Source organism: Loxodonta africana, chromosome 18, assembly GCF_030014295.1.
Source record: "Loxodonta africana isolate mLoxAfr1 chromosome 18, mLoxAfr1.hap2, whole genome shotgun sequence".
Lineage (NCBI taxonomy): Eukaryota > Metazoa > Chordata > Mammalia > Proboscidea > Elephantidae > Loxodonta > Loxodonta africana.
The window spans coordinates 29268463-29296026 of NC_087359.1; the positions used below are offsets into that span (position 1 = coordinate 29268463).

Below are 27564 nucleotides of genomic sequence, written 5' to 3' on the forward strand. Positions count from 1 at the left end.
TAAAAGGAAGGAATAGGTAAACACAAAATTTAGGTCAGAGAAGGGGGTATGGGAGCAGAGGAGAAGCGCATAGGTAGTCAAAGCGTGGTAAAAGTAGCCCTAGTGGGGAAATGGTCACGCGCTGGGCTGCTAACCTGAAAGGTCAGAGGTTGGAACCCACCAGCAACTTTTGTGGAAGAAAAGACCTAACAATCTGCTCCCATAAAGACTTCAGCCTAGGAAACCCTATGGGGCAGTTGTACTCTGTTACAGAGAGTCACCACGAGCCGGAATCAACTGGACGGCACACAACAATATTCTATGTCTTGGGTTAGGTGGCGGGTTCACAAATATTTGTTATAATTAATATTTGTTTATTAATAAATAAAAGGCCATGCATGGAACCAAACAGACCTGGACTGCATTCCTTGCTCCGCCACTTACTAGCTGTGCGATTGGCCACTCAAACTCTGTGGCTCAGCTTCCTTATCTGTGAAGGGGAGGAATGTGAGGGTTAAAATGAGGAATTGCCTAATACTGACTCTGGCCAACTTTATTTATGTGCTCAGTAAATATTAGTGTGGTCTCCATCTCTTCTTTATTGCACAAACAATATTAGATAGAAACATTATTAAGAGTTTTAAAAAAGGAAGCCTTCCAAAATCTTATCCCCTAAGTTGCAGGTGTCTTTCTGATTCGAATTTCAGTCTTGTACATATGCACTCTCATTCAGTGTTCACAGAATTTTGTAGCCTGCTGTTCTCTAAATGCAAACTTGCAGTAAAGCCTTTATGTCCTCTACCATGGCCCTTCTGAAACCCCTCGGCTGCTAACTGAAGGAGAAGAAGGAAAAGGCTGCAGTAGAGCCATGTGACACATCCCGCTTTTGGGAGACTGTTCACGGACGGAGCCACCCGGCTGCTCAATGTTGCTGTTGTTGTTAGGTGCCATCAAGTCAGTTCCGACTCATAGTGACCCTACGTACAGCAGTGCGAAACACTGCCCAGTCCTGCGCCATCCTCACAATCGTTGCTGTTCTTGAGCCCACTGTCATAGCCAATTCATCTCTCGAGGGTCTTCCTCTTTTTCTCTGACCCTCTGTTCTACCAAGCACGACGTCCTTCTCCAGGGACTGGTCCCTCCTGATAACATGTCCAAAGTGCATGAGACAAAGTCTCACTATCCTTGCTTCTAAGGAGCATTCTGGCTGTACTTCTTCCAAGACAGATTCATTTGTTCTTCTAGCAGTCCATGGCATATTTAACATTCTTTGTCAACACCATAATTCAAAGGTGTCAATTCTTCTTTGGTCTTCTTTATTCATTGTCCAGCTTTCACATGCATATGAGACAATTAAAAATACTATGGCTTGTGTCAGGCACACCCTAGACCTCAAAGTGACATCTTTGCTTTTTAACACTTTAAAGAGGTCTTTTGAAGCAGATTTACCCAATGCACTGCGTCATCTGATTTCTTGACTGCTGCTTCCATGTGTGTGGATTGTAGGTCCAAGTAAAATGAAATCCTTGACAACTTCCATATTTTCTCTGTTTATCATGATGTTGCTTATTGATCCAGTTGTGAGGATTTCTGTTTTATGTTGAGGTACAATCCATACTGACAGCTGTAGCCTTTGATCTTCATCAATAAGTGCTTCAAGTTCTCTTCACTTTCAGCAAGCAAGGTTGTGTTATCTGCATGCTGCAGGTCATTAATGCGTCTTTCTCCAATCCTGATGCCCTGTTCTTCTTCATATAGTCCAGCTTCTTGGTTATATGCTCAGCATACAGACTGAATAAGAATAGTGAAAGAATACAACCCTGACACACACCTTTCCTGATTTTTAAACCACACAGTATCCCTTTGTTCTGTTCGAATGACTGCCTCTTGGTCTATGCACCGGTTCCTCATGAGTACAATGAAATGTTATGGAATCCCCATTCTTCGAAATGTTATCCATCAATTTGTTATGATCTACACAGTCTAACGCCTTTGCATAGTTAATAAAGCACAGGTAAACATCTTTCTGGTATTCTCTGCTTTCAGCCAGGATCCATCTGACATCAGCAACGATATACCTTGTTCCATGTCCTCTTCTGAATCCGTCTTGAATTTCTGGCAGTTCCCTGTTGATGTACTACTGCAATAGATTTTAAATGATCTTCAGCAAAATTTTACTTGCCATGTGGTATTAACGATATTGTTCAATAATTTCCCCATTCTGTTGGATCACCTTTCTTTGTAATGGGTACATATACGGATCTCTTTCAGTCGGCTGGCCAGGTAGCTGTCTTACAAATTTCTTGGCACAGGCAAATAAGCACCTCCAGCACTGCATCCATTTGTTGAAACATCTCAGTTGGTATTCTGTCAATTCCTGTAGCCTTGGTTTTTGCCATTCCCTTCAGTGCAGCTTAGGCCTCTTCCTTCAGTACCATTGGTTCTCAATCATATGCTACCTCCTAAATAGTTGAACACTGACAGGTTCTTTTTGGTACAATGACTCTGTGTATTCCTTCCATCTTCTTTTGATGCATCGTTCAATATTTTCCCTGTAGAATCCTTCAAAATTGCAACTCGAGGCTTCGAGTTTTTCTTCAGTTCTTTCAATTTGAGAAATGCGGAGCGTGTTCTGCCAAATAGCCACATCCAAACCAGCTCTTGCTTGTGTGCACCTTGTGCTGTGTGACTTCAGAAAAACCTCTCAGAGCTGACTCTCCTTTCAGGCAGGCTTCCTTGCCTGCAAGGGAGAGAAACTCAACTCCAACTATGTGAGTCCAAAAAGGAGCATGTAGGGGGCTACGTTTAAAAAAATGGCCAGAAGGGCAGGCAGGGAGGGGCCCAGGGAAAACTGCAACTAGGGACTCAGCCCAAGAGTCACTGGTGGCGGCCCACCCTGTGGCCAGGATTCGGTCTTTCCTTCCGCAGCCAGGGTTTCTCTGCAAGGCTAAAATCGAGGCCCTGCACGCCTTGGTGTGTTCCCTTCACACCTGGAGCCCAGGGAAAGGACTGCCCCTAGGTCCTTTGGCTACACTCAGTCACGTGCTACAGGACTGGACTAGTCACAAGATGCAGGAGGGACAGACAGGAGTGCTGCTTGAATGCCAGGGAGAAAGTTGCTGGCTGCCACCTTATTGCTGAAAATACAGAATTTTTTTTTTTAAAGACTCATCTATAATCTGTATTATCATATAATTATAATAAATAATATACCAGATTAGATCTATAATATACCCTCTTAAAATTTTGGTGTAATCTTTCTACCAATTTTATCTCAGCTATATACCCAATATATAATTATTTTCATATATGAATTTCATTTTTTTCATATATAGCTCATATTAAATACATACACATACACATAACACGCATGCATCTACACATATTTTTGAACCTTGTTTTTGTACATAATATTTCAATGAAAGAATTTTTCTGTCCTTAAAAATTTATGCAAAAACCATTTTAATGACTGTATACTATTATACATGATATACCACATTTCATTTAATGATTACTTAGCCGTCACTGGTCTTTAATTTGTGAAGATTTTCTCAACGGTAAATAACATTATGTTGAGGAAGCCGTGACATCAATCCTTGTGGGCCCTATTGTGAAAACTGTGTCTTGTTTGAATATTTTTTTATTCCTAGTGATTTTAAACATTTATTAGATGCTGATACTCCTTCTCTGCGAACTGTCTGGATATCCTTTATCCACTTACCTATTCTGGTCTGGATGATGTTGTTGTTCGTTGCCATCGAGTCAGCTCTGACTTATGGTGTCCTCATGTGTGCGGAGTAGAACTGCTCTATAGGGTTTTCAAGGCCGTGACTTTGACGAAGCAGAATGCCAGAACTGTCTTCTAAGGCACCTTTGGGTGGGTTTGAACTGTCAACCTTTTAGCTAGTAGTCGAGCGCTTAACCGTTGTGCCATTGTCCCATTCTGCTCCTACATGCCTTAAAACTATTGAAGGTTCCTGTATGTCTTCATTGGGTTTTATAAGCATCTTGGCATATTTGTTACATATATCTCTTTCCTTTTGTTCTTTCTAAATTTTATTTGGGATCCCCTCTCTTCACAACTTTTCCCACTAAGGTAACCACTCTCTCGGCTCCAAACAGCATAGATTAGTTTTGCCTTTTAGATAGATAGATAGACAGATGGCTGGCTGGATGGATAGATAAGATAGATGGGATCATATGGTATGAACACTCTTGCCTCTGGTTTTTTCGTTCAATACTGTTTGTGAGATTCATCCATACTGTTGCATGTAGTTGTAGAATTGTTCACTTTTTCTTTTTTTAAAATCTGACACTGTTGTTGTAGGGTGCCTCTGAATAGATTCCAACTCATGGCGACCCCATGTGACAGAGCAGAACTGCCTCACAGGATTTTCTTGGCTGTAATCTTTATGAAAGCAGATCACCAGTACTTTGTCCCATAGAGCCTCTGGGGGGATTCTAACTGGTCTGGTTGGCAGCCAAACTCTTACCTGTTTTTGCTACTAGGGCTCCTTTAGATTGTTCATTTTTATTGCTGTATAATATTCGATTTTGTAATGATACTACAGTTTATCCATTCTGTTGTTGCTAGGCTTTTGGCAGTTCTCAGTTTTAGGCTATTATGAATAATGCTGCTGTGAACAATGTTGTATTTTAAGAATATGATTTAAACTTCTTAGATTATTTACTAAATACAAACAGGGAAAACGTACCTTTTTAGTGGAAAGATCCAGTAGACATTACCTAAACCAAGTGAACGAAGCTGGCATTATCAACAAGAAAACATACTAACTGGCGTTAATGTGATGCGGTGGGAAGGATACCACATCCCCCAAGTAGTTCCTTCCAAAAATGTTGAACACGAATCCAATCATGAGTAAACAACCAGACCAATTTAGAGCCTGGAGTCACCAAAAATACAATGTCATGAAAGACAAAAAAGCCAGGAAACTTCTAGATTAAAGGAGATTGAAGAAGCATAACACCTAATTGAATCTTTGACTAAAACAAAAACAAACAAAAAAAACTCCAGCTATAAAGGATGTTATTAGGACAACTGGGAAAATCAGGACATGGACTGCATATGAGCTAAAATTGTCATCTCCATGTTATACTTCCTGGGTGATTATGGTTTTATGGTTCTGTAGCAGAATATATTTTTAGTTGATATTTGAAGTATTTAGGTGTGAAATGTCATGATGTCTGACTCTCATATGCTTCATTAAACACACACACAGAGTGAGGTAAAGCAAAGGGGGCAAATAAACCAAACCACACCCACTGGCGTGGAGTTAATTCTGACCCATAGCAACCCCATAGGGTTTCCAAGGCTGTAATCTTTACAGAAGCAGGCTGTCACACCTTTCTCCCAAGGAGTGGCTGGTGGGTTCAAACTGCCTGACCTTTCGGTTAGCAGCCGAGCACTTTAACCACTGCTCCACCAGGGCTACTCTAAGTAAAGAATATTTGGGTGCTCCTTGCATTTTTTTTTTTCAACTTTTCCAGTGGTTTTGCAAAGCGGATCATACCATATGTAGTCCTCTGGTCTGGAATTTTTTCTTACTCAACACTGAATCTCTAGGGTTCACGCATGTTGTAGCAGGTAGCTGAGGTTCCTCAATTTACTGCTGCATCATATTCCATAGTGTCTCTACTCTGTTGCATAATTTTTCTTTCCATGTGCATTTTCAATATTTTTTGCTATCATAAACAGTACTTCCGAGCTTTTTCCAAGTCCCACTGCTCTTCTGTCCTCCGATCCTTCAGAAATTAGGGTAAGCATCTGTGGGGATCTAACACAATATCCTGGCCACGGAGACCAAGACTGACTACAAGGAAGATGTTGTTTTCTGTCCAATCCTTCTAGCCAACCAGGTTGGTCTGACCCAGGGTTGTTCTCCTTACTGTCAGACCTATCTCCTAGGTCTGAGATCTCAGAGGAGTCTATTACTCCCATCTTACTTCTAGTGAACTTAAAAATTATACCTAAAAATGAAATCAGTGAACATTTGACTCTATTTACATTGCTCTAACTTTTTAAAATTATTACTTTCAAAGCTTTCAAGCTTCAGGAAGGTAGGAACCATGTCTGGCTTATTCAACATGGTGTTCTCAGCAATGAACACTATGCTTGGCACTTTGTAATTGCTCGGGGTGGAAGGTGGGGTGGACAGAGAACACAAAGAACTATAATTAATTAATTGAATGAATGAATGTCAGCGAGCAGGCATGTGTCTTCACTTAACTGTAACCAGCCTGTGCATATTATTTTGTGAGACTGCTTTGTGGTCACATGCTCTTCCTTTCTTAGACATATTTCTATGTCCTAACGTTATCTATAAGGGGCCCTGGTGGCGTAACGATTAAGCACTCAGCTGTTAAGTGAAAGGTCGGTGGTTTGAACCCACCCCGTGGTTTCTCAAGAGAAAGACCTGGTGATCTGCTTCAGTAAAGATTAAGCTGAGAACACCTTATGGGGCAGTTCTACTCTGTCACACGGGGTCCCTATGACAGCATCCAACAACATTATCCGTATGTCTGTCACTTAAAGAGCTGTGCAAATTGTCCATCACGTTAACATATCTCAGTTTGCTTATACTCTAAATATTGGGCATTTAGGTTGTTTCCTGTTCTATTTTTTTAACTATAAATAGTACTTCTATGGGTAAATTTTTTTCTCTTTGGGGTTAACACCTTATAAATTCCCCAAAGTGGAATTACGGGGTCAAAGAATACAAGGTCCTATAGTTTCTTACACATCGTCCAGAAGATTGAATCCTTAAAAACTGGACAAATTTACAGAGCTCTCAATCACACATAATGGTCTCCTCACACCTCTACCAACATTAGGCTTTCCTTTTTCACTCGTTTAACTAAGTATTTTAAAGAAAGTTCTTTTAATTTCTAGTGATCTTTGCACTTTCTATGTGACAGTCTGCCACCTGAATTCCCTGAAGTGTGATTCAGCTATAAACTGAGATTAACTTTTCTAACTGTAAGCCAGTTGTCCTGATAACACTGAAAAAGTAAAAATTCCTTTTCCTGTTAGTGTGTTGCTTCCCATTTGTCTCACATTCTTGTAATGGTTTAAATCTACTTCTGGAATTTACTGTAGTCACTGGACTTTTTTTCTGTTTATTTTAACTCAACTCCATATGTTTTCCATGACTGTGATGTCATCTATGTTAAACTCTGGAAGGGTAGAGCTCACTGCCTTTCTGTTTAAAAAAATTAAAAAAGCTCTTTGGAATGCTTCCTGTTTTTTTTTCTTTGTTTGTTTCAATAAATATTTACTAAATGCCACTGTGCCAGGCCCTATGCAGGGGTAAAAAGGCCCTGCCCTGCCCGAGAGGTGCTGACAGGCCAAGAAGGGAGGAAGTGACCCCTACCAGGGCGGTGGCAAGGACAGACTGTGAGAGGAGCTGTGGAGAGAAAGGCTCCTTGCAGATGAGAGCAACTCAGAGGCTTGAGGTATGAGCTGGTCTCAAAGATAGGCCTGTAGAAACCAGACATCTGGCACAGAGAAACACACAGAGGCTTTGCTGGGTGGAACATGGGGTGTCTGTTGGTGACAGCAGGAGTCCCTGGGTGGTACAAATGGCTAACGCCTCAATTGCTAAAAGCTTGGAGGTTCAAGTCCACCCACAAGTGTCTTGGAAGAAAGGTCTGGCAATCCCCCCCCAAAAAAACCAAGTGTGGATGGTGCAAACGGTTTGCTCTTGGCAACTAATCAAAAGATTGGCAGTTCTAAGCCACCCAGTGTGGCCAAAGAAGAATGGCCTGATGACTTGCTTCTGTAAAAATTACAGCCAAAAACAAACCCTACGGAGCTTGGTTCCACTCTGTAATACTGGGGTTGCCACGAGTCTGATGATCTGCTTCTGAAGAAGAAGCCATTAAAAACCCTCTGGAGCACAGTTCTATTTTGATACACGTGGGGTCATTACGGGTCAGAATCAACTGAATTGCAACCGGTTGTGGGTGGCTAACGATAAGTAGCTCGGTTTGACTGGGGCATGTGGTTGGAAAAGAAGGGTGGAACTCAACCGTGGAAGGGCTCAAATGCTAAATTCATAGAGCTTAGACTTTTCTGTAGGCTATTCAATCTGTCCTTTAGGCTCACCAACCTGGCAGCAATGCCTGCTCTGGGCTGAGGATGGAGGTGAAGGCAGGAGGCAGGAGACAAAGGCCAGAGGCAGAGAGAATCTTTCAACAATACCCATTATTAGGGAATTGGTTTTAAAAAAAAATCATGGAACGTCCTTACAATGGACTATGAGTCCCGTTAATAAGAATGAGGCAGCTCTGTCATGGAAAGAGCACTAATATGATAAAATAAAAGCTATTTTGCAGAGCAGCATACAACATGGCCCTGTTCGTGTAAAGGAGTCATCATGTGTGTGTGCACACGCATAAAAATTGGAAGGTTACGCAACACACTACTGGCAGCGGTCACTGTTAGGGAGTGGGCTGAAGGAGAGGAAAGACTTGAAATGTTTTACATTTCACTTCTGGATGGTTTCAATGTTATCCCTTGAGCATACATTGTGTTTTTTGAATTTATTTTGTTTTTTGTTGTGGTGAAGAATATACACAGCCGAACACACACCAATTCAAGGATTTCTACATGTACAATTCAGTGACGTGGATTACATTCTTCAAGTTGCCGAGCACCCGTTACTAAAACCAAGGTTGTCAACAGCATTCATGCTGCGTGGTCAGGTCTGAGCAGTGTCCCTGAATTTAGTAATTAGGGAGCCCTGGTGGCACAGTGGTTAAGCCCTCGGCTGCAAACCAGAAGGTCAGCAGTTCAAATCCACCAGCTGCTCCGAAGCAGAAACCTGCTCCTGTAATGATTACAATCCCATAACGATTACAGCCTTGTAAATCCTATGGGGCAGTTCTACTCTGTCCTATAAGGTCACTACGAGTCAGAACTGACTCAACGACAAGCGGTTTTCCAAGGGCTGACCCTTGCGAGCCAGCTGCATAGGCAGTAAGGGCGTATGAACAGGCTCAAGGTAACTGGGTGGCCAGGACGTGGAGGTAGGGTGGCCAACCATCCCCGTTTGCCTGGGACTGTCCCAGTTTTAGCAATGAAAGTTCTGAATCCCTGAAAACCCCTCGGTCCTGAACAAACTGGGGCAGCTGGTCAGGCTGCGCGAAGGTTCCATGGAGAGGGTTACTAAGGAAGAGAACGAAAGAGGGTGGGTGGCCCACTGAGGCAGAGGGGTTAGTACAACTGAGGATAAGACTTTTTCTTTCTTTAGGATTTAAATTTATATTCAGAAAAATATGATTACTTCTAGATACAATAGTTAGGGAACTGTCACAAAGAAGTAACAGGGTTGGATCTGCTTCGATAAAGCGGCTGCAGTTGAGACTTGGTGTATTGACGACTGCGTTTCTCATATTTCAGTCCCTTGACATTCATGTTTTCTCTTCCTAATAATAATAAGTAATAATTTAATACTATTTGCTAAGAAATGACTCTGTGCGCAGTATTGTACCAAGCATGTTATATACGTTACCTCATCTTTATGTAACTTTCACAATATCCGTACAAAAAACCAAATTCGTTGCCAGTGAGTCGATTCTGACTCATAGTGATCCTATAGGAGTAGACTGCCCCATAGGGTTTCCAAGGATCAGCTGATGGCTTCAAACTGCTGACCTTTTGCTTAGCAGCCAAGCTGTTAACCAATGCACCACCAGGGCTCCATACCCCTATAGCAAGCCCAAAACCAAACCCGTTGCCGTCCAGTTGAGTCTGACTGATAATAACCCTATAGGACAGAACAGAACTGCCCCATAGGGTTTCCAAGGAGCTGCTGGTGGATTTGAGCGGCTGACCTTTTGGTTAGCAGCCAAGCTCTTAACCACGGCGCCACCAGGGCTCCATACTCCCTAAACCAAAACCAAACCAAACCCAGTGCCGTCGAGTCGATTCCAACTCATAGCGACCCTATAGGACAGAGTAGAACTGCCCCCAAAGAGTTTCCAAGGAGCACCTGGTGGATTCGAACTACCGACCCTTTGGTTAGCAGCCGTAGCACTTAACCACTACGCCACCAGGGTTTCCCATACTCTCTACAAGGAGTATATTATTTTTTCCCATTTTACAAATGAAGAAACTTGAGCTTCTGCTCAAGGTCACAGAACTGGTGAGTAGCATGAATCACAGCCCCACTTATCTTCTCCCCATTACATCTCCAGAGGACAGTGGAGGCAGGAACATTCTGGACCATGTCCACACTCCTGCCTCTGTCTACAGGAGAGAGGAGCTGCTGATGAGCACCACATTCCGCTTCCGAACACACCCTGAGAGTGTGGGGAAAGGTTGGGAAACTCGGGGGTTTAGTGTTTCTCCCCATTAGGACGCCATGCCCACCACGGAAGCTTCTCACCGTGTCCTGCTAGAGGTCTGTCATTGTTGTTAGCTTCAACTCATGGTGACCCCATGCAAAACGCAATCAACACCACCCGGCCCTGTGTCATCCCCGTGATTGGTCATGGATCAGATCATTGATCCACACCTAAAGTTTTCATTGGCTGATTTTCAGAAGTGAATCACCAGGCCTTTCTTCCTAGTCGTGGTCTGGAAGCTCTGCCGAAACCGTTCAGCATCATAGTAACATGCAAGCCTCCACTGACAGTTGGGTGGTGGCTGCACGAGGAGCATCGGCTGGGAATCAAACCCAGGTCTCCTGCACGGAAGGTGAGAATTCTACCACTGCCCCATCTCCTTCTAGAGATAATCCCTGAGAAAGGATTACCCTGAAAAAGGATCATCCATCATAAATCCCTCTGTTCTGGTATTTTTCCTTCACCGTGTACAACGGTTGGCTGTCTGGGTGCTTGTCTCTCCCTCTGGCCAAGAGGCAGAGACCAGGACTCCTCGTTGCCCTTCTCAGGATCCTCCAGTCTTGAAGGAAGGGTAAGCCGTAGTCAGGGAAGAAGAGGGAAGAGCATCCCAGGCAGAGGGAGCTGTGTGTGCAAAGGCCTGGAGGTGGGAGAGGTTCCGGGATATCAGAGCAGAGGCTGCTACAGAGAACAACAGAGCCAAAGTGGGGCAGCAGGGACAAGTCAAAGAAGCAGCTGAGGTTTCATAGTTACTGACAGAATGCACAGAGTCAGAGGAACTGACATCGGGGTGGTAACGACAGGGCTGAGGTGAAGTGGAAGGAAGGGGTCTGTGAGGGTGACGAGCCCAAGGGGCAGGGGAGGGGGCACAGGGTCGGCGATGAGTTCTCCTGGGGCCACAGTGTGAACTCTTGTTTTTTGTTTTGGGAGGGGAGATGGTGGCCGCACCATCTGTTTCCTAAGGGGCTGGAGCTGGCTGAGCCAGGCAGGCCCCAGGTAGCAAATGCTATCACCAGCTTTTACCCAGCCCTCCTGTTTACTAACACGTCCCCTAGCCAAGGAGTAACTAGGATTAGCAGTGGCCAGGTGAGTGCCAGGAGCTTCGTCACACGCCAATGGCCCACCCCACCCAGATTTATAGGACCAAGTCATAGGGAAGGAGGCCCTCCCCATCTCATAAAGGACAAAAGTGGAAGGCACGCTTCTTGTCAGGCAATGGCACTGTCCAGGCCCTCCAACGAGTCCAAGGACCCCCATTCAAGGTACAGTGGGAGGTAGGCTCAAAGGAAGAGCAGGCCCCAGTCAACCGTGCTCTTGGCGCTGTGTGGGATCAGTAAATATACGTGAATGAATGAGTGAGTGAATGCACGAATGAATGAATGTATGAATCCCTGACCTCAGGGGCTGGGGCTGGTTCCTCCTCCATCAGGTCCTTTAGTCACTCACTCATACTCAGTTATCCATGTGCCGTCGGTGGGGGCACCTCAAACATCCTGAGGGCACACAAAGGGACTTGGTCCCTGCGTTTTAGACCCACTGGAACACTGGAGAGACAAGCACCCAGACAGTGGAAAAGAACAGAGGGCTGCTCACTCTTCTTTACCTTCTTCCTCAGGGTTCCTCTCAGGAGGACACAGGTCCTAGAAGGCTTGGGGCTATGGGGAAAAAACCCTATAAAGTTCATCTAGAATGTATCAAGAAGTAGATGGGCAAATGAATAGAGATCAAAGTAGATCAGTGGTTACCGGGGCTGGGGTGAAGGGAGGGAGGAATGGGGAGCTGTTGCTTTGTGGGTACTGAGCTTCTGTTTGGGGAATGAAAGAGTTTTAGAAATAGTGGTGATTGTTGCACGACATTGTAAATTTAATTAAGGTCACCAAATTGTACACTTAAACTGGTTAAAATATATATTTTATCACAATAAAAAAATTTAAAGTCTATTCATAAAGCAGAACTTTCCAGTCTTTCCTGGCATGCCCTTCACAGTGCTTATTTTGACTGTGACACAGTGTGTCTGGTACTGAAGTGCTCAGTTTCTGCAGCCACACCCAAGCTCAAAACTAAACATCTGTAATATTTTGACTCCCAACGTGTAAAATGGGTGATAATACCCTCATGATGTTGTTGGGTGCCGTCGAGTTGATTCCAACTCATAGTGACCCCATGTGACAGAGTAGAACTGCCCCGTAAGGTTTCCCAGGTTGTAATCTTTTTTTTTTTTTTAATTGTACTGTAGATGAAGGTTTACAAAACAAACTACTTTCTCATAACCGTTCACCTATTGTTTTATGACATCCGTTAACAACCCCAAGATATGTCAACACTCTCCCTTCTCGACCTTGGGTTCCCTATTACCAGCTTTCCTGTCCCCTCCTGCCTTCTAGTCCTTGCCCCTGGGCTGCTGTGCCCCTTTAGTCTCATTATGTTTTATGGACCTGTCTAATCTTTGGCCGAGGGGTGAACCTCAGGAGTAACTTCATTACTGAGCTAAAAGGGCGCCTGGGAGCCATACTCTAGGGGTTTCTCCAGTCTCTGTCAGGCCAGTTAAGTCTGGTCTTTTTTTGTGAATTAGAATTTTGTTCTACATTTTTCTCCAGCTCTGTCTGGGACCCTCTATTACGATCCCTGCCAGAGCAGTCAGTGGTGGTAGCTGGGCACCATCTACCTATACTGGACTCAGACTGGTGAAGGCCGTGGTAGTTGTGGGCCATTAGTCCTTTGGACTAATCTTTCCCTTATGTCTTTAGTTTTCTTCATTCTCCCTTGCTCCCGAAGGGGTGAGACCAGTGGAGTACCTCAGATGACCGCTCACAGGCTTTTAAGACCCCAGACGCTACTCACCAAAGTTGAATGTAGAACATTTTCTTTATAAACTATGTCATGCCAATTGAGCTAGATGTTCCCTAAGACCATGGTCTCTCCAGCCACCAGCCCAGTAATTCAGTCCCTCGGGGAGTTTGGATGTGTCTATGGAGCTTCCATGACCTTGCCTTGTACAAGTTGTGCTGGCTTCCCCAGTTACCCTTCCTAGGTTGTAATCTTCATGATTACATAAAGTGTAGTGGAGACAGGGAGTTTCGTTCTGTTGTATATAAGGTCACTGTAAGTTGGAATCGACTCGACAGCATCTAACAACAACAATCTTTATGAAAGCAGATCGTCAGGTCTTTCACCCTCAGAGCCGCTGGGGGGGTTGAAACTGCCAACTCTTCTGTTAGCAGCCAAACACTTAACTGTTGCACCACCAGGGCTTCTTTTAATGCCCCCACAGGGCTGTGAGATGGAGATGAGCTACTGCTTGTAAAGCACTGGCCCAGTGCCCTGCCTTGGCTGTAATGGTAGCCTTTACTGTTATCACTTCATCCCTTTGGAGAGCAGGCAGGGACCTCTAGATGCTGCTTAAATTAATGGTGGCTTCAAATGGATATTTTTTCTGAGTTTCATGACACTCCCTGAAATCATCTCATCTGCCCAAATCACCACACCATGTGGGCATCAGAAAGCTTATGGTCTGAATACATGGTGACCCAAACCTGAACCTCCTCCTCCCCCACCTGCACCCTCACCTTGCCCAGGTGAGCCCAGGGGAGAGCTGAGATCCCAGCACCAATCACAGCGAAGCTGGGTATGCCCTGGGCCCAGGCAGCTCACAGAGGGCTGGAAGAAGGAAGACATTTTTTTTTTAATATAATTTTTCCCCTAAATTTTATTAATTTTGCTGTTGTTGTTGAAAGTATACACAGCAAAACATACACCAATTCAACAGTTTCTACATGTACAATTTAGCAACACTGATTTCCTCCTTTGAGTTGTGCAGCCATTCTCACCCTCCTTTTCTGAGTTGTTTCTCCCTCATTAACATAAACTCACTGCCCCTATGGTTCCTATTTAATCTTTTGAGTTGTTGTCAATTTGATCCCACATAGATAGTTCTTAACAGAGTACAATGCTCAAGGCTGGTTTTTTTTTTTTACTAGTTAAACTAAATTATTGTTCAGTTTTAAGATGACTTTGGAGTCCTGGTAGTGCAGTGGTTAAGAGCTTGGCTACTAACCAAAAGGTCAGCAGTTCAAATCCACCAGCTGCTCCTTGGAAAGCCTATGGGGCAGTTCTACTCTAACCTATAGGGTCTCTGTGAGTCAGAATCAACTCAACGTCAGCAGGAAAGTAGTAGTAATAGTAAGGTGACTTCAGGGAATATGTCTAGTTTAAGGTTTGAAGATTATCTCAGGGCAATTTTTACAGAGGTTCAACCACGCCCCATGGCTCCAGAAAGTCTAGAGTCCATGAGAATTTGAAACTCTATTCTACACTTCCCCTCTTTTGATCAGGATTCTTCTATGGAATCGTTGATCAAAACTAATGGTAGCCAGGCACCATGCAGTTCTTCTGGTCTCATGGCAAAGGAGGCAGTTGTTCATGGAGGCAATTAGCCACACAATCCACATCCTCCTCCTATTCCTCCTGTTCCTGACTCTCCTTCTTCCTCTATCGCTCCAGGTGAATAGAGACCAGTTGTGCCTTGGATGGAAGCTTTTTAAGATCTCAGGCACAACACAATGAACTAGGTGGTAGAACAGAAGCACTAAACACTAAACACTTTATTAGGAATGTTCCATGAAACCAGGACCCTAAACCTCTAAACCAAGGAACCAAGTCCCATGAGGTGCTTGATTGTACATAAGCAGCCTCAGCTGCTTATGTACAACCAAGTCAGCTGCTTATGTTGTTGTAATGTATCTATCACACAACTTTTGCCAATTCAACTTTTTATAGGTGTACAACTTATTGACAGCAGTTACAATAATCGGCTGTGCAACCCTATCCTTAATCAGTGAACCTCCCTTTTCTCCCCCTTCCCAGTAACCACTAATAAACTTTGGTCTCTATACATTCGCCTTTTCTTGTCTTTTCTTTACATAAGTGAAATCATACAGTATTTGTCCTTCTGTGATTGCCTTATTTCTCTCAGCATAATGTCTTCAAGTTCCACCCATATTGTAGCATGTATCAAGACTTCATTTCTCCTTCTGGCTGAGTAGCATTTCACTGTATGTATGTCCATTTTGTTTATCCATGTATCTGTTGATGGACGTTTAGGTTATTTCCACCTTTTGGCTATTGTGAATAGTGCTGCAATGAATACTGGTGTACAAGTCTCTTTCTGAGTCTCTGCTTTCAAGTCTTTTCGGTATATACCTAGCAGTGGAATTGCTGGGTCATATGATAGTTCTATTTTTTGTTTTTTGAGGAAGGAAGACTGAATTTTGTGGGGGCAAGTGTAAGAGGGCTCTGGACTCTGACTTACCAGGAGCTGGGGTGGAAGGGCAGGCAATTTGTCCGGCTGACTCGGGCAGCAGCAGCAAGTACCTGATGCCTTTCAAGAAAAATGTATCCTTCCCTGTCCTTTAGACAGCACCCAGTCCCCCCTGTGCTAGGCTTGGGTGCGTTCCCACACTCCCCCAAGACATAGCACAAGAAGATTTCCCAAGGTCTCCTCACTCAACCACCTGGATACGTGAGCCCTGGGTCTCCCAGTACCCACCCCTCTCCAACCCTTACCCCGTTCCTCTGCTCATAAACCTCCAGGGGTTCCTCATGGTGGGCCGGCAAGTTGCTCCCCTATCCCAGCCTCCCAGACCCCTTTCCAGCTTCCTCTCAACTTGAGCTTTTCCTCCACCCCACTCAGGAACTCTCCACCCAGCCCAGCAAGCTTCCACAGAACCCCCGGAACAGCCCAGCCCACCTTCCTGTTCTGCTCTTCTGCTCGCCTCCCTGCCCACCCAGCCCCTCTGCAGAAAGCCTTGGTGACCCTTTGCCCTACACATTCTCCCCTCCCTCTAGTCTCCTGGCAGAAGTATGCACCGTAACAGCCTTTCACCGGCTAGCTGCAAGACCCAAGGTGTATCATCAGGCCCTGCTTGGCCTCCATTTCCTTATCTGCAAAATGGGCCCAGCAATTCCTTCCTCCTTGGGTTATCATCAGAATTCAATGCTAAATTGCACATAAAGCATTCAGCAAGGCTGCAGGCCAAAGCAGGCGCTCCACCAATGGAATTCCTGCCTCCCCGCCCTGCTAAAGGTCTCATGTTTCCTTCTCCAACAAGATTTTATATTCCCTGAGGATGCATCTTACACTCTCTGTACCTGCCTTCCTCCCCCAAGTACTTAGCTTAGTGCTGAGCAAACAGTGGCTCCTCCAAAAAATGCAATAATACTGCAATTAACAAAGATGATGACTTCCAGCGACACATCGCAGGACACTCCACTGAAGCAGAGGGATGATGGATTCTGCCACCACACCCCAAGAAGGTACTCCCACCCCACTGCCTCTCTGTCCACAAGTGGAGCGGCAGCACCCTATTCTCTCAGCCCACAGGGTCCCCCAACTGGTGATCAGGAAGCCACTCACCCACAGCCCTCTCCTCAGGGTAAATTTCACCCAAAGCGGTGCTGGCCTGCCAAGACAAGTCATATGTCCCACAAACATTCCCTGGGACAGATTCAGTTCTTGGTGAATCCGTCTCCATGGGGAAACCAGTTTGCTGTTGAGTCCATTCCGACTCATGGCTACCCCGTGTGTGTCAGAGTACAACTGTGCTCCATAGAGTTTTCAATGGTTGTGATCTTTCAGAAGGAGATTGCCAAGGACTTCCTTCCAAGTGCGAGTGAAGGTGGATGCCTAAGTCACCAGGTACCAGGAGATGAGGGCTCTTCAGGCAATCAATTCAGACTGGAGGTTCTGGATAGGCTTCAGAGGAAGGTGACAGGGTGGGGGCAGGAGCATTCTTGTGAGGTGCCATTGAGTTAGTTCCAACCTGGTCCAATGCCATCCTCACAATTGTTGCTATGTTTGAGCCCATTGTTGCAGCCACTGTGTGAATCCATCTCATTGAGGGTCTTCCTCTTTTTCACTTCCTTTTCTGAAGTCTTCCTTTTTTTCTGGGCAGGAGGGACAGCTTTGTCCAGGGTACCTGCAACAGCCCCACCCTCCCCTTGCTACCTGCCACTGTGGAGACCAGGCCACCCCCATCCCTAGACCTGAGCTCCCTCAGGGCAGCGTCAACCAGTGCGGCTGAGGTATCTCTGTGAGGGAGGCTGTGTGGCCACAAGCCCAGGGACAGGGCCTGGGTCATGGGGGCGGAGGGCGGGTAGGCAGGACTCAGCTCTCTTTTCCTGAGGCACTCCAGGTCCTCCCAGCCAGGGCCTCTCACCAGGCACTTCAGCTCCCTCTGTCAGAAGCTCCCTGGGGAAAACAGCCGAGTCAGCACTCTGGCCTTCACTCTCTCCCAGGGCCTGGCTTTCAATGTGCTCTGGGAATGGCCACCCTCCTCCACCTCTCCCACCCTGTCTGCACACAAAGTCCTCCACAGAGGAGGAAGACACAGGCAGGAACACAGGGAGGCAGCAGAAAGCCATCTTCATCAGCAGGGAGCCTGGCGTTACCGTCTGGTCCGCATTTGTCCAACATTCGATTCTAGGCGGCTGTGAACTAAGGAGAGGGGCTCTGCTCCATGTGAATATAGGTCTCCCTGGCCCTCATTTCTCCGGTCCACCACAATCAGGACAGATAGATGTTCTGGATGCCCATGTTACAACCCTTCAAGCACTGGCTACGGCTGGCGGTCCCAGACCCTCCAGGGGCTGTCTGGTCCCTATGCAAAACTCCACACCAACGGCCCCCATCCACTTTCACTCACCTCCACCCCAAATTAAAAATAAAGGGAGCTACCATGGGCCCAGCACTGGAGCTGTAACAACTCTGTGCCTTGGCCATTCTTGCTTTTACTCCCCTGACAGCCCCTTCCCACTCCACTCCACCCTCCCCCGCGCCAGGAAGCAGGTTTTCTTTATTCTCAATTCTTGATGTGGGGTCTGTCTGTCCCCACACTTCACTGTCACCCCTTGAAAGAGTAGCAGGAAAAGAAAGGCACCGTTTCGATTTTTTGTTTTCTGCTGGTGGGGTTTTTGCATCTCTTCAGCAGCTCTTTTGCCGCCCAAGATCTGTCCCTCTGGAGGAACACCAGTCTGTCCGGAGCAGCTCGCGCAGACACAACATCACACACCCCAGGCGCGCAGCCTGTCGCCGCGTCCTGGGGCACAAAACTGCCCCACACGGCTCTGTTCAAGCGGTGCGGATGGCTTATGCCACAAGCCGTCCTTGAAGACCAAGTGTGGAAAAGAAATAAAAAACACTCCCGAGATGCCAGAAACGGCAAACAAACCCTTAGGAATAATTCGAAAACAATAGTAACGCATCAGTCTGGGGACACAGCAAGCAGACCGGCCTGGAGATTCCGGGAGGGTGTCCAGGGTTTGCGGGGACAAGCCTTGAGGGGGCCGGGGCCGAGAGTGGGGGTCCTCCCCGGCGCTCGCTTCCTCCGCGGCCGCTCGTGACCCCCGCTCCCCCTCCCCCGCCGCCGCCACATCTGGTTCCACTCAGGTCCTCCCCCCTCCCGGCGCGCTCCTCCTCCCTCCTCTGCCCTCAGAGAAGCGGAGACGACTTTTAAAAACCCAGTCACACTCGCACACGCACACACGCTTCTGGGAAAAAAAAAAAAAAAGGGAGGGAAAAGTCGAGCGCGGCCCGCTCCCCGAGCTCCCCCGCCCGGCCCCCGAAGTTGGCCAGCTTGGCAGCGCCTTACCCGGGGGGGCGGCGGCATCGGCGGGGCAGCCGAGGTGCAGGCCCCCGAGGAACAGGACGCAGCGCAGCAGGTGATGAGACCAGGGCGCGGGGGCCGGCCGGCCGGACCCCATCCCCGCGGCGGGGTGCGGGCGCGGGGAGCGAGGGTGCACGGGCACGGCGCGCGGTGGCAGTCCGGGCGCTGGGCTGCGGTGACTGCCCGGGAGGGGCTCGCGTCCTCCTCCGGGTCGGGACGAAGTGATGCCTCCCGGGGAGAAGAGCGGAGGAGGGAGGGAAGAAGGCAGGCCGGCGGAGGGAGGGCGGAGGGAGGAGCGCAGCGCCCAGGAGGAGGGTTTGAGGGGCAGAGGGGAAGGGAAGCGGGCAGCGTGGGAGGGGAAGGGGAGGAGGCGCTGGCGGGCGCGGGGCCGAGGGCGAGGGCGCGTCGGCGGTGGCGGAAGAGGAAGATCTAGGGTTCCAGGAGGACCTCGGGCGTGCGCCCTTTCTTTCGATCTCCGTTCCCCTTTCTCTCCCCGCCTCGCCTTCCCTCTCCCGGTCCCGGCCAGGAGCCCCAGACGCTGCGTCACAGCTCCCCGGCTGGCGCGGGCGGGGAAGCGACTGCAAAACTTTCCGCAAACTTCACGGCGTGGCGAGACCCAGGCTGCGAGGCCGGGCCGGCCGGGGGCCGGGGCGGGGGCGCGGCTGACCCCGGCGGCACCCACTCCTCTCCGTCCATCCCGCCTCCTCCTCCTGATGTCTCTTGTAGCAGAGCACCCGCTACCTTCAAACCAAGGAGGACCCCTCCCCCGGGCAGTGGGGAAGGGGCGGATCCCAAAGCTGGCCACCCAGGCGAAGATTGGGGGAGGGGGAGGCAGGGCCCCTGTTCCTTGTACGGAGTGCAGACAATTCTTACACGTCTGGTTTTAACATTTGCCTGACCCTTGTCTCAGCGTCCTTGGCGAAAAGAGGTGTAGCACTTTTGCTAGCTGGGGCTGCATCCAGAAACCTGGGAAAATCTGTCCATTAGACGTCCAGTAAGACCGACAGCATTACGCCCACCAGCAACTGGCCTGCTGGCCGGTCGCAGAGGACCAAAGGGAAATTTCATAAAAGGGAAGACAATCCACAGTTATTCGGTCTTATGCAACAGGTCACCGCAGCCCAGCACTGGATTGGAAGGCGGGTGGCTGGAGTCCAGTCCCACCTCTATCTCTGACTCCTTGGGAACCTTGGAAAAGTAGCTTGTGCTCTCTGGGCTCAGCTCCGTTTTGACACAGAAACCCTAAGTACAGAGAAGATCCCGGTTTCTCCCACCACGAGTAATCAAATAAAAACAATATGAAACTAATACAGATTTTATTGTTTCCTGTCTGTTCACCTCGGTACTTTTTTGGAAATAACAAATTCAAACTTTTTTTTTTAATTGCCTTTGGGTAAATCTTTCCCCATCCCTGAAACAAAGATTGTTGGGCCAGAGAGGCTCACTTAGATCTTCCTCTCCCTGCAGGCTGAGATTCTTGGCAGCTATCAGGCAGGAGGCTGCGGGCCCCAAAGCGAGCAGTCACTAAAATCACTTACCATCCCCTGGAAGGGAGATTTCCTTCCCACTGTCCACACCGCAGGGGCCCTAGTGGTGCAATGGTTAAGTGCGTGGCTGCGAACAGTAACGCTGGCAGTTTGAACCCACCCAGCGGCTCTGTACAGACCGATGTTGGGCGTGGTGGTGTCTACTCTAACTCATAGCGACCCCGTGTGAGAGGAGAGCTGACCCGTAAAGTCTTCTTGGCTGTAATCTTTACAGAAGCAGATCACCAGGTCTTTCTCCTATAGAGCCACTGGGTGAGCCCGAAAGATTACAACCTACAAAACTCTATGGGGCAGTTCTACTTCGTCACATGGGGTCACTATGAGTCGAAAATCAACTTGATGGCACCTAACAATATTATTCACACTTAAGCCCTGAAACGCAGGGTGCAGGCAGGCCAATCACGCCCCTGGCACTCCATGGTGTCCCTTCTGGGGACCTCATGGTTCGTTGCCATCAGGACACATCTTTGGTGTGGCCTGACCTGGGGTCCCAGCTCTGCACTAGCCTGGCTGCACTCGGGCCGCCTCCCCTCTCTGAGTCCTGTTACCTACAAGGGGTTTCAGGACTAAGCTGTTCTCCCTTTTTCCCAAGTAGCCAAAACACAGGCTGCTGCTTATTGAAGTCTTCTCAGGCTTATCTGGATGCGCTGGCCAGAGACCTCACCAGGGGTCCCCTTTTCTCTGAGGTCCTGTACTGCTCTGAACTCAGGCAGGGCTCCCAGGGGCCCTCCAGGTACAGCAACAGGGTTGGCGACCCTTCTTCCCCAGGAGCCTGAGGTGGTTTTGGCCTTCCTCCCACAGGACAGAAGCTCACTACCTGATTTCACCAGTGAGTGGTGTGGGTCCAGAAAGCCGACCACCTGCCAGCACCCAGGGCACCTACTGCTCGTCTACAGGCTTCATTTGTCCATCCAGCAAGCACTGATTGGTAGCCCTGTGCTAGGTGCTGGGGAAGCAGAGAGGAGCGGACAATCCCAGCCTTAGAAGAGTTTCATTTAGTGGAGAAAAAAACCATTTTTGTCGTATTTTAAACAGAGAAAACTGCTGATCAAAGGCCAAGGGGTGTGGAAGTGTGTTATGCTGTCAGGGCTGGATGTTTGCTCGTCTCTGAGGCCCTGTCCTAGTCTCCATTGTCAAGGAGAGACACCTTGCCCCACTGCACCAGGATTACACTGTATTCTGCTGACTGTTTGCACCCATGTCCACGGCCAGCATCTGTGGTAGTGAGCAGAGAGCAGGACTGCTTCTAGGCGATTCTCTCCGCGGGGAATCCAGCCTAGCACACTCCTAAAAGATCCCGTCCAGGATCAGTTGTCAATGAACCAGGGCTCCAGTGTGCAGGAGTGCTGGGTTTTGTGGGATGGCTGGGGCTTTCAGAGGCCCCTCGCCAGCACCCAGACCCTCATCTGTTTCCAAGGGAGAGCCAGTATCCTCTGCCCATGGCCTCCTCACCATGCCTGTTAGTTTACTTCAACAGCCATTCACTGAAGCTCTACTGTGTGCCGGGCATCAGGGTAGGTGCTGGGGACTTCCTGAGGTTTATGCCCTAGACCAGCGGATTTTTGCCAAGCTATAGTGGAAGTGATGCCAGGAAAAGCTCTCCTCCAGACGTTGGCCAACTGTTGGTCAACAGGCACTGCCGGTTGGCTGAATTTGTCCACACCAGTTTAGCGGGCAGAGCATGGACTTTGGAGTCAGAGAGACCCACATTAGAGCCCTGGCTCTCCTACTTACTAGCTTCGTGACCTTGAGCAAGCTACTGCTGCTCTCTCTGAGGCTCACAATTCCTGTTTGTCACTGAGTTAACAGTTCCTACCTTGTTTTGAGAATGAAATAAGATGTGAAGTGTAAAGGGTTGGCACAGCTCCTGGGGTTGTTAGGCGATGTTAGTCCCCTCCTTGCTTCCCATCTTCCTCAGTCATTCTGACATCAGGGTGTCTCCCTCCGCCCCTGCCCCTGAGATCTGCACAGGTCAGTTTGATCAGGATTACAACATCGGGCGTTTTATTTGGCCTGAGAGGACAACACAACCTCCCGCATTGTGTGAACATCTCCGTGTTGAAGAAAATCCAGAGATGGTATCCTGATGTGTAAACGAATCCAGTGGAAGTATTGCAGCGCTCACTCTGGCTGGCTACTGAATGCATGTCCAGAAACAGCCCAGCAGGGGGCAATGGGATGAGCTCAGCCTTGTGGGTGGAGGGGAGCTGGAGCCCCCCCTTCACTAGCCTTATGTCCTTGAGCAAGTCACTCCTCTTCTTTGAACTTCAGGTGCCCTTTGAGGTACAAATCTTGGTATCATTACTCACTGGGCTTAGTTCTTCTCCCATGAGTCTCCTTCCTCTGTTCTGGGGCTCAGCAGTTTCTCTAGCCAGAGGGTGCCCAGGGGAGCACAGCAACGTGCTGTGGGCAGCGCTGGCAGGCCAGGCTTATGAATAAACTTGGGAAAGGTGGACCCAAGTCAGGCAGGCGATGCAGTTCAATGGCCAGGGAGGTGAGGCGGATATGAAGACATGCTCAATCCTTGTCTGAGGCAGCAAGAGAAGGGGACCTGACCCCAAAGGGCGTGTCTAAACTTTCCCCACCCTGCACCCCTTCTGAGGCAGGGAGGGGCATGGCTGAGCACAGGGCTGGCCTGGGCAGCCAGAAGGATCCCACCTTCTCTACCCTCTCCCTGGGGTCCTGCATTGCAAAGCCCCAGGTCTCTACTCAGGCCATCTGCCCTTTGAGCCACATGGCTACCTCTCATCCACAACCCTGAGGATTCTGAAGGGAAGGAAGAAAGTAGGCTTGGGACTCGACCAGCGTTTCAAGGTTTGGCTTCACCTCTTCCAGGATGTGCAGCCTTGGCAAAGTCAGTTACCCTAAGGAACAGTTTCTCCCAGATCCTCATGGCTGGGGAATTTTATGGCTGGTCTGCCTCATTATGGCCACAAATGCAACCTGAGGAAAATTTGGGCCACTTTCCCTAGATTCTGTCCTTTCTTCTTTCTGTTTCTACCCAAGGCCTATACTGAAGACTGCTCCTTTGAAGGGACTCCAAACCCCAGCCCATTCTTTCCCACAAGGTAAGAGATTATAATTGTTACCTCACAGCCCCTTCCAGGGAGTGGAAGTGCAGATGGATCTCTGATTACAGGAATCTGGATGCTGGTTTCCTCCCAGTTAGAGGAGTCACCATAATAACATCCCCAGCTGTGCACAGGACCCTGGAGTAGGCTCAGAGCAGGAGGTCTCAGGTTGGTGGGCCCAGGTTGCAGCAGGGGTCACAAAACAAATGCTACTGGAACACTCCCTGGCTCCTATCTCTCTACTTGGGGGATTTGACTGCGTCAAGAGCAATTTAGCCTATGGGGGCTCAGAAAGGGGCAGAGGGTGGCCTGAGGCACACCAGCAAGGAAGAGAGGGGTTCCCAGAGCTAAGATGAAGAACTAGCTGGGGTTGGGTAAGATGTGATTCCCAGAGCCTTCTACTGCCCAACCCAGCTGGTGCTGGGGGTAAGGGGTTCACATCACTCCTATGCCTTCCAGAGGCTTCTCCTAGCTTGAGCTGCAGTTCCCTGGAGGCTGTCCTACACCAAGAATAGGGCTGAGCCAGGAGTCACCACCACAGCCTTGTCTGGTCCGCAGCTGTGGCTGGGCTGGCAGTCATTCCCGGGCCAGCTTCTGCATCTCCCCACCTCTTCACGACGTCATCGGGGCTGCTCCCTGGCTCTTGCCTCCATCTCCCCAAGCCAGGAAGGACAGGCAGGGTGAGGTTTTCTTTAATCTCAGTATTCAAACCTCTGAAGCAAGGCTGGCCCAGCCCCTGCCAACAGCCTTTGGTGGCTCCCACTGATCCTGGCCAGAAGGCAGAAGATAGCTCTGTGAATGCAGAACCTCCTGACACACACCTCCTCCCACCCAAGGCCCCTGATGGAATAGAGCCCAGGACAGAACAAGAGCTAGGTGGTCACATCCACCCCCCATGGCCCCGTAATTCACAGCCCCCAGTGAAGCAGCAAGAAGTGGGCTGGGGCACCTGGGAGGCACCTCTACATAGAACAATGGTTTTCAACCATTTGGTGGGTGGTGACCAGCATTTTAAAGACAAAGTAAACCAGTAAATATCAGTGCACTGCACAGGAGTTAAATACTAGTCTGTGAAATATGGATTGGGTTGAGACATTAAATGTGTTTCTTACCGTGGGCTGGCATCGAACAAATCTGAAAGTACTGTAGCTGCGGACCTGGAACCAACCCCCAGGCTCCCAGCTGTCCCTGCCCAGCCCTAACCAAAGACCTGCATCTAACACACTGCCCCACCTCCTCCTCACCGGTCCAGCCCGACATCCCCTTCATAGGCACCAGGCTTCAGCAGGCAAACTATTTGTTCTTCCTTCACCCAGGAAGGAAAAGGCTGCAGGCCAGCTTTGCGGGTGCTTATAGTCCAGGGGGACAGCCAGCTGAATGGACACACACTGTGACAACAGGACACAGCAGGCGAGGTCAGGGAGAGATGTGCTGGTGCTGGGAGAACCCACAGGAAAGGCTGGAGGGCTGCTTAAGCTGAGTTTTCCAAGATGGTCAGACGGCCAAGGCAGGCGAATAGCCTTGGCCAAGGCCCGGAGGAGAGAAGGCACGGAGGGGCTAGGAGCAGCCCATGTTCCGGATGAGAAGAGCACCGGAAGTGTGAAGGGGGCCCTTTTCTGCAATCCCCTCCCTTTCTCATTCTGCCCATTGTTCAAAGCCCAGCGCAAAGCCATCTCCTTCAGGATACCTCCCCAAATCCCCAGCAACCTAACTGAATTCTTGTGTCTATAAAGCAAGATGACATGATCACATGGCTTAGGGGACCCGAAGCACTAACATTCTATGAAGCCATGACCTCCTTTTCCCATTCATATCCAGTTCCAGCCCAGGACTGCAGAGGCAGGGCAGCTGCCTAGATGTGCTGGGTCTCCAAGTAGATTTCCAAGGGCTAGCCACCGGGGAGGGAAGGGACCCAGGGAAGGGACTCTGTGGGAGGAAGCCCTAGATTAGGGCAAGATATGCCTATGGCTGGGAACTGAAGTGTGGCCTTTGCCCATAAGCAGTCTCTGCTCAAGGGTGGAGCTCAGAATCCACCTCACAAAACTTCCAAGTCTGCAGCCCTCCTGGTCCACACACTAAACTAAAAACACCTGTTACCACTGAGTCGATTCCGACTCATGACAGCCCTACAGGACAGAGTAGAACTGCCCCATAGAGTTTCCAAGGAGCGCTGGTAGATTTGAACTGCAGACCTTTTGGTTAGCAGCCCTAGCTTTTAACCACTACGCCACCAGGGCTTCTAGTCCACCCGCTACCAGTCACCAATCCTCTGTGGGCCTCAGTCTACTCACCTGAACAAGATGCTCCTATCTTGCCTACGCCTGGGTTGAGCAGCAGCACAGCCGAGACTTCTCCGCAACTCGACTCAGAAGTATTAGAGCCCCTTCCCTTGGCTGACCCTGCCCTCCATGCCCCCCCTTCCCTCCCCCCGCCCCCTAGTTGCCTGTAGTGTGAAAAGGCTCAGCTGGCGCAGGGCAAGGCCAGCACACTTGCAAGCTGCTCCCGAGCTGGGCACTTCCCTCCACACCCAAGAGGCCTGACCCGTGGCCGGAGTTGGGTGGGGTTGAGTCAGTCAGCCAGCTGCTCTCTGACCCTCTCCCCATAGGGGTCTCTTGCCCAGTGCCTCACACAGACACACACATCCCTTCCCTGACTCCAGTCTGTCTCGGCCCTGCTGAGCTTCCCCAGCACAATAGGGCTCTTGTATTCCCTGCCCCCACCAGGTCCCAGACCTGCGCCCAGGCCTGACTGTTTTCCCAGCTCTGGCAGTTTCCCCCAACCCACCCGCAGAGCTCAAGAGCAGCCACAGAGGCCCTAACCCCTCCCTCCTTAGCCCTCCTCCTCTCTGCAGCCTGTACTACTCTCTCCTCCCTGACCCCTTCCCCAGGGCTGTGGTCCTGCCCCAGGCTCTCCACACCCCTGACTCAGACTGCCGACTGGCTTCCTCAGTATGCCTAGGTCTTAGCCAGCTTGCTCCTGTGGCCCTGGACCCCTCAAGTAAATGGAAAATATAAACTTACACATTAACTCTCAGGCCAGAAGGGGGGTGAGACTGCCTAAAGGAATGAATGATTCTTGAGTATGTTAGGAACCATGGCACCTGTATAAGGCATGTATTGTAGGTGTTCCCCACAAAGGCAGCATACGTATGTATAGTGTTGGTCCTAAGAAACCTCAGAGATTTAGAGTTTCATTCCTAACACAGGAAATAAGGAAGACCGAAGAAGAATCTATGCCTTTGAATTATGGTATTGGCAAAGAATACTGAATACACCATGGTCTGCCATAAGAACTAACACATCCATCTTGGAAGAAGTACAGCCAGAATCCTCCTTAGAAGCAAGGATGGCCAGACTTCATCTCACATACTTTGGACGTGTTATCAGGAGGGATCAGTCCCTGGAGAAGGACATCATGCTTGGCAGAATAGAGGGTCAATGAAAAAGAGGAAGACCCTCAATGAGACAGATTGACACAGTGGCTGCAACAATGGGCTCAAGCACAGCGATTGTGAGGGTGGTGCAGGACTGGGCAGTGTTTCGTTCTGTTTTGCAAGGGGTCACTATGAGTCATAACCGACTCAATGGCACCTAACAACAACAACAACATAGGAAATAGAATAAGGGTCATTTCTGATCTTCCTGCTGGGTTAGGTCAGGCAGGCCACCCTCTCTGATGACCCTGCCCTTGTTAGCAGTGGCTGGAGGGTGAGCAGGACTGGTTACCCTTCAGTGCTCATTCTATCTGGGAGACAGTTCACAGCAGTTTTCACACTTGGCCTGCATCAGCCTCACCGGGAGGCTTGTTAAGAAGAGAATGCCAGGCCCCACCCCCAGTTTCTGATTCAGAATCTGCATTTCTAACAAGTTCCCGGGTGGTGCTGATGCTGCTGGCCTGGGAGCCACATTTTGAGAGTCACTGGCCTATATAATCTCCTTCCAG

General features: G+C 48.9%; 1 protein-coding gene across 2 annotated transcripts in view; it reads right to left on the minus strand.

The window, feature by feature from the left end:
- MRC2 (mannose receptor C type 2) overlaps positions 1–19227 on the minus strand; it is a 74320-nt gene extending 55093 nt beyond the window's left edge. For both annotated transcript variants that reach the window (XM_010594547.3, XM_064270959.1), the window contains exon 1: positions 18990–19227. In XM_010594547.3, the coding sequence (XP_010592849.2) occupies positions 18990–19101 (112 nt within the window). In that variant the 5' untranslated portion in view covers positions 19102–19227. The remainder of the gene's footprint in view (positions 1–18989) is intronic.
- Between the last annotated feature and the right edge of the window lie 8337 nt (positions 19228–27564).